The sequence below is a fragment of the Rhipicephalus microplus genome, chromosome 7, assembly GCF_043290135.1.
Source record: "Rhipicephalus microplus isolate Deutch F79 chromosome 7, USDA_Rmic, whole genome shotgun sequence".
NCBI classification, from domain to species: Eukaryota; Metazoa; Arthropoda; class Arachnida; order Ixodida; family Ixodidae; genus Rhipicephalus; species Rhipicephalus microplus.
The window spans coordinates 2,924,595-2,932,140 of NC_134706.1; the positions used below are offsets into that span (position 1 = coordinate 2,924,595).

At 42.8% G+C, this 7,546-nt stretch overlaps 1 protein-coding gene across 1 annotated transcript in view; it reads left to right on the forward strand.

The window, feature by feature from the left end:
• The window catches only part of LOC119180187 (WD repeat domain phosphoinositide-interacting protein 3), a 47,680-nt gene extending 42,914 nt beyond the window's left edge, over positions 1 to 4,766 (forward strand). The window contains exon 10 of the mRNA XM_037431329.2: positions 4,286 to 4,766. Coding sequence (XP_037287226.1) covers positions 4,286 to 4,398 — 113 coding nt within the window. The 3' untranslated portion in view covers positions 4,399 to 4,766. The remainder of the gene's footprint in view (positions 1 to 4,285) is intronic.
• The last annotated feature ends 2,780 nt before the right edge of the window (positions 4,767 to 7,546 follow it).

Here is a 7,546-nt window from a genome sequence, read left to right on the forward strand (position 1 = left end):
TTTTATATAAATGCGTCAAACTGTTCCAGATTGTACTTACTGCACTTCATAAATGTCCGAGACCAAGAATTGCATTGTTAAATTTTGTTGAAGCGGAATGGCAGAAGAAAAAGTGTTTCTTGTGTCCAAAATATTTATGCATTGACTCGTATGGATTGCTGATGGGGAACTGCGAATTTTTTTGTTAGACTGGAAACTTAGTTGAAGCGATGTTCGTTGTAGCAGGGTCCGACTGTAGTTCATAAGTATGACTGCGCAAGTGTAACAGAAAAAAGGAAGAGTTTGTGCTAGCCTGTAAAGCTTAAGAAACCGTGAAGCGGGCTAATCTCAGGGGATTAACATTGCCTTCTTGCCTAATGGCAGGTTGTAATGTACTCATATCCCGAAGGAGTACAGCCACTAGCCGCAGGGCCGCGCTGACCGTCGCAGAGCGCAGCGTGGCAAGTACGCAGTGCTGCTCTCAAAACAAGTTGCCTGTTGCCGCAGGCAAGGCGACACCAAAAATGCAGTACAGAGCCCATTGCAAAAGGGGCAACGGGAAAAGGGGCGGCTTATCCACATGTCGGGCAAGAAGTACAACACAGGGCGTCGCGAGCATGTCTCTGTGAGCAAATGAGATTCATGGTGACACCGAGACAACAGGGCCTGGTCGCTCGAGCGAGGGCAAAATTAGCTTGCATTGGCTTCAAGGTACGGGTCGGCGTAGTACGACCACGCGCTAGGACACAGCACCGCTCTTTGGCCTAGCGTTCGAAAGGGGCAACATATGAACAACGAAATAGCTGTTATGTTGCGAAATAGTGAAACAGCGAAATTCAGTAGAAATATTAGCCGTCATGCAGACACTGCGGAATCAGGGTGTCGATGAAGTATATATAAACAACCTGGAAGAAATCTACAGGGGATCAACTGCTACCATAGTGCTTCATAAAGAGAGCAACAGTATACCAATCAAGAAGGGTGTAAAGCAGGGGGACACAATCTCCCCAATGCTATTTACCGCATGCTTACAGGAGGTTTTCAGAAAACTAGAATGGGAACAGTTAAGGATAAGAGTTAATGGAGAGTACCTTAGTAACCTGCGCTTCGCCGATGACATTGCATTGCTGAGTAACTCGGGGGACGAATCGCAACTCATGATTATGGAGTTAGACAAGGAGAGCAGACAGGTGGGTCTTAAAATTAATCTGCAGAAAACGAAAGTAATGTACAACAACCTCAGAAAAGAGCAGCGCTTTGAGATAGGTAATAGTGCACTTCAAGTTGTAAAAGACTATGTCTACTTAGGGCAGGTAATAACCTCAGAGCCGAACCACGAGATTGAAGTAACTAGAAGAATAAGAATGGGGTGGAGCACATTCGGCAAGCACTCACAAATTATGACAGGTATATTGCCATTATCCCTCAAGAGGAAGGTATATAACAGCTGTATCTTGCCGGTACTTAGCTATGGAGCAGAAACTTGGAGACTTACAAAGAGGGTTCAGCCTAAATTGAGGACGACGCAGCGAGCAATGGAAAGAAAAATGGTAGGTGTAGCCTTAAGAGACAAGAAGTGAGCATAGTGGATTAGGGAACAAACGGGGGTTAAGGATATCGTAGTTGAAATCAAGAAGAGGAAATGGACATGGGCCGGGCGTGTAGCACGTAGACAGGATAACCGCTGGTCATTAAGGGTAAGTAACTGGATTCCCAGAGAAGGCAAGCGGGTTAGGGGGAAACAGAAGATTAGGTGGGCAGATTAGATTAAGAAGTTTGTGGGTATAAATTGGCAGCAGCAAGCACAGGACCGGGTTAACTGGCGGAACATGGGAGAGGCCTTTGTCCTGCAGTGGACGTAATCAGGCTGATGATGATGATGATCAACAGCGAATATAGCTGGTAAGCGCGAATATAGCTGGGAAGGAATTTTAATTTTATTTTGAAGTTTGCGTGAGAAAGCGACTCCGTAGCGCTATAGACACCCTCGGAGAGAACCCCGAGGTGACCCCCCTGCTTCCCTCACGCCGCCACGCTGCGGTCAACAAAACAAGCTATGATGACGTCATAGCCACCATTTTTCTTTTGCCGCGTTAGTTCTTGAAGTCTATATTTCTCGGCATAGTGCTATATTCCGCCACCAGGAGAGAGCTATATGTATTGGTGTTATCATTATCATATACGAAGTCTCCCGCATTGTCCGGGAGACTCCTGGATTGCGACCGTTTCTTCCGTTGCTAGGGTTGCCATGAAAATCTCCCGAAAATGGAAATGTGTGTGCGAGATCTGGCCGCATTAACAAAATGCAGGTTAGTCCGTTCTAGGCTTTTTGCGAGCCCACCACATTATAAACAAATTTGAGAGGTGTTCATCTAAACTTACAGTTGAGTCTCAGTGATGCGAAACCACGACAGATACGAATTCGTGAAATTCCCCAGCCAAATTCATGTGTCCATTGGGCCAAAGTTTGAATGTTTTGAACTCTTTTTCTAATCACGGCATGCGATATGAACTTTAGTACCGAAACTGTCGATCGAAGGCCGATCGAGAGCGCCGTGCTTAAAGCTTCGGAACTACGCGTGCGACCAACGCACGCACTGTCTTCTATGGTGCGAGTGGTTGTCGTTGCTAAAACCGCTGTGGACAAAACTGCAGTCGTTCGACACGATCACTTATGGCGGTAACGTTACTGACGGAACTCCTAAAGTGGGCACAGCCAACGTTCGACCAGTCAAAGCAACGCTGCTTTCCGCAAACTCTGTGGACAAAACTGCAGCAGTTGTGACCATAGATAGCATAAAACAACTTGGTTTTAAATGCACGTGGTGACGCTGCACCAAAACAGCAGAGAGCCTGTGTAAGCAAGGCAAGTCAGACCTGGGAAAGAGATTATAGCTGCACAAATTGCTTCCACTATAGCGTTACACTTTAGAAAGTTACTGAAAAGTTAACAACCTTTAATAGACAACTGAACATCGTTTACACTTGCATTAAGATGTCGATTTTATAATCTCTTGTCAGCTGCCTGTTGAGAGAGTACACATGTCGCGCTTCCATGAGTTCAGTGAACACATTCAATGCGCGAATGTCATTAGGTGTAAATGTCTCATTCACCATGGCTATGTAGCAGCAACGAAAATGACTTTAATGCCTGATGTTATTCACTGCGAATGACATTACAAGTGCTATGTTATAGGGGTATAAGGTGCCCAAGAAAACTTGCAATTTCAAGTGGGTGCAATTAATTGTGGACTGGAAATTGTACCAAAATATTTCGTAATCGGCATGTCTAATCCTAATTGAAGCAGGGAAAATTACAACCAAGCAGCTTCATTTTCATTTCACGACCCCTTAATCGGCGACTATGTAAACGCAGTGGGCTGCCGATTGCTGTTGCCTTGTTGGGCAGGACTTTGTCCAAGTGCGCACCACTTTGCAAAAACGAAAGCAGCTTGCTGTCGCAGAGTTGAGTGTTGCTAATCGAGGGCGTCATGATACCTAGGTGCATTGACGCTATCACACTGAAAAGACGTATGAGACAGCAAGCGTAGCACTGTTGTAACCAAAGTGTACGATTGGGCCGGTTGGTGGTACATGATCTAAGTATACTACGTGGTAGAAAACACGGACGGGAAAAGACGAGAACAAGCGCAGACTACCAACTGAAGGTTTATTTATTCTTCACTGCATTTATATATGACAACCAGGAAAAAAGAAGAAAGAAAGTAGCATTTGAACAAACGTCACACAGCAGGCAGCTTCTCGTACGCGCGCTCCGCTGCTGCTCTTTCTGCGATAGCCCTAGTGCCTGCCGGCAAGCACCAGGTGGCAATACTCTCGGTCGGTCATGCAGAGTTCCTTGCTGGCCCGCAAGCCCGTGATTGCCGCACTTTGCTGTATCTTGGGTTAATAAATTCGTGTTTGTTGACAACCTGCTTGGAGTGCCATCTCTGCGCCGTGTTGAAAAGTCGAGGAACCCGGCCGTAGCGTCTTTGTGCGCAACGGCAGTGGAGATTGTTGCGTCCCTTTCCGGTTGCATCGTAGGGAAGCCATTAGCAAACCTTTTCCCACACCTTCTAGACACCCTAGTTACTGTATTGCGAAATTGAGTGACTGGTGCAAGTGCTTTGGAAAATTTTGGTTTGAAATTTGTTTGCGAGATTTTGTTTATGTATTTATTTTATATATTTTTTTATTGCCTTTCTTTCTAATTGTGTCAATGATACGAGTCATTGCACTTATTGAACATTTTTTTTGTGTGCCTTACAAGCAAAGTTTTTAAAAACATTTTTTTCTTTTCTCGCAGCTATCTGTGCCGATGGCAGTTATTACAAGTTCGTGTTCAACGCAAAGGGGGAATGCACGAGAGATGTGTACGCACAGTTCCTCGACATGTCGGACGACAACGGCCGTTCCTAACAACGTAGTCACGGGCCTCACCATTTGGTGCAAGGAACTGTGTGATCTGCAACAGTGGCCAAAATATAGTTAAAAGACTGATCATCGAACGGGTGCCATTAGCGCCTTGGAGGATGCAACAACTGTGCTTAGTGACTGAACCACCACAGCAAGCCGCCTGTGTCGTTACAATGCTGCCTCAGTGTACGCTTGCGATATAGCCTGTCTACGCTTGGTGTCCGTGGTGTTCTAAAGACTTCAGTGCTTTTCTTTCTTTTCTTGTGTTTCCAGACAGAAGAGTATTTTCAACCAGGCCAGTTGGATAGTAGAGACTCGAGCATTCCAATTAACTATGACTGATAAGCCGAAGCCGTGGCATAAGATGTGAACCTGTTAACCGTGCTCTTTGTTGTTTGATTGAGCTCATGCGTGATCTTGGTGTGACGACGAGTTGTTCCTTGTTGGCTTCAGTGAAAAAAACTTTTCCGATTTCAAGTGAAGTTGGGGAGAGTGGTAATTAGTGTAGCAGAATTTTGAAGCAAGTTTAAATGCAGTAAGGTGCAAGTGTAAGGTGTGAAATGCATCACATATTAAAGTTTCCCGTACTTACCGTGTATTCCAGATTAGAAGTCATTCTTTTAGCAAACCGCCCAGGTAAAAAAAATTGTAGCATAGCATCAAACTTCAGATCGAGCTTGTTCTAATGTCTATTTGTCTATTTCAAATCATTATTTCAAAGACATTATTCTAATGTCTAAAATGTCTATTTCAAATCGGCAATATACGGTAGCTTGTATAGTGTGCCTTTAAACTTGCGCACACATAAATATTATTATGTGGGTAATATGCCATATTTGACCACGAAGTGTAGCTCTGCAGTAGGGCAGATCTGAATAACCAGTTTTACCATGTTTCTGTTATGAAACTACCTTTTTAGGTAGTGGGATAATCAGGGTTAACAGTGTAAGTGCCTCAGACAGGCTAGCAGACGTTTCGATAGGAGGATCTATCTTCTTCAAAGGCGCCGTGTCATTCTTGGCGTGTTAGTTTTGAAGGGGTTAGCGGTGACGTCACGGTGGTAGCTCGTGTCTCTGTTGATAATCGCCGCCTGAAAAGCAAGAAAAAACTATAAAGCAGAAGAGTACTGTCCTCTCTTCCCTTCAAGTCAGGTGGTAGTGATTCAAAATTTGTTCTTGGAGAGTGAAAAAAAAGAAGAGAAAAAAGAAGAAAGAAAAACGCAAAGTTGGAGCGGTGTGCTGCAAAAGTGGTGGCCACTGTTAAACCCGATTATCCCACTATGTTGTTTCCATCTGTCGGCTCCCATCTAGATTTCAGATTACCTTTCCAGGTGTGTCATATGGGTGCAGTATATTTGTTCATTTGTTTCGAATACAGTTAAACCCCTTTATAAGAGGCATGCTCTGGGCAGCAATTCTTGTCTTTTATATGAGATATCCCTTATAAGCAAAGTACGTCATATGCATTTTCCTATAAATGTGTATTTTACTGTAGGCACACTGTTGTCTCTTATACCCATTTGTCTTTTATATCAGTGTCTCTTATAAAGAGATTCGACTGTAGTTCAAATAGTTGAAACTTTGAGTATGTGTTGAAGTTGATTCGAAAATTGTAATGTTCATCTGAATATTCAAAGCCCTTGAATATTTGCACAGTGGCCACTTTGTGTACCAAGCTTGCTGTGTTCCTGGATTTTTGAACTTGATTCAAGCAGAACACTGCACAACTGTTGTCAAAAGAATTGAATTTATATCATCCTGTATAGCCCATACTGTACTTTTTGACATGTTATGGCCGAATGTGGTCAACCATTTGTATGAATAGTTCGTAGAGTTGTGTTATAAGTTTGGTTTCTGGTTTTATCATTACAAATGGTGAACTTGTTCTTATTTCGCCTCCACGAAGTTTTCTGCTGTTATGTGGGCATTTATTATCATCCAAACTGCTTCACTGCTTGCCATTCGATATACACATGCTGTTCCTTAATATGCTTACTCTGCATCTTTAAGAATTTATGAAATTGTTTAATAGTTTTGCAAAATCATTGTGCTTCTTTTTTTTCAGCAGTACCTGGCACAAATAACTTGTAACCTGCTACCTTGTCATGATTCTGTTGCTGTAGAGGAATAGAAAAAAGAGCTGTGAATTCAGTGTAACATCGTGTTTCGAAAAGCTTTACAGCACGACTTGATCAAGTATACAAAAAAAAAATGACATATTGGCACACTCTATGACATATTGGCATCTCTGTTCAGTGCAAGATGTGGAACACATAACATTAACTTTTTGAGCTCTATTGATCAATGTGCATGCAATATAGATGAAAATTGATTGTGTATACTGTATTGATGAAAAAAGACATTTAAAGTAATGCTTTCAACAGTCTAAACCAAACAGGTGCTTTTTTTCCTAGGATATGAATAGTAGCGTACTACTATCGTTCAAAGGTACTCCAACTTAGCACATTTGGGCCGCAAAACAATATGTATGAAGGAGAAAAGACAGTGGGGTTACAATTTCCCATCCATCTTCCCTGCGTAACACTTGGCCGGCCGAACCTGTCAAGATATTCCTGTCAATTCGTGGTGATCGCATTGGCTTGAAGTAAAAATGTGTCACTTGCTGGATTTGGCCCACAATTTTGTTGGGCCTTTTCATATGTGCAATTATCATGTGCACTCACACGTTCAGCTATTTCCGGAGCTTACTAGCATGCCACTTTGAGCATTTTTTCCAAGTCTGCAGGGCTCCATCAGGACCATAAAATACGAAAATTCGCAAACTCATGTTTTGAACATGCGTGCTGTGTCCTTATTTTTTTGACAACAATAAATTCTGCAATGAGTAAAAAAAGTTTGTATACTCCAAGACCTGAAAGGGAAGTTGGGTTATGCTAACCTTAGTGCCTGACGCATTCTGTTCACTTCTCTCTCAATTTTAGTTCTGCACAGAAATTTCAGTCAGCTGTAATTGGTGTCACGCAACATTCGACAGTAGTATATTTTGTATAACTCATTGTTGATGCATGAATTAATACCCCTTGTCATTAACAAGTCATGGTTTTGTCATTGGCTGGCATTGGAGCTTTTCATTTTTTATTTATTCAACAATACTTCAGACCAACGCATGGTCCATGAAGGAGGGGTTGTAA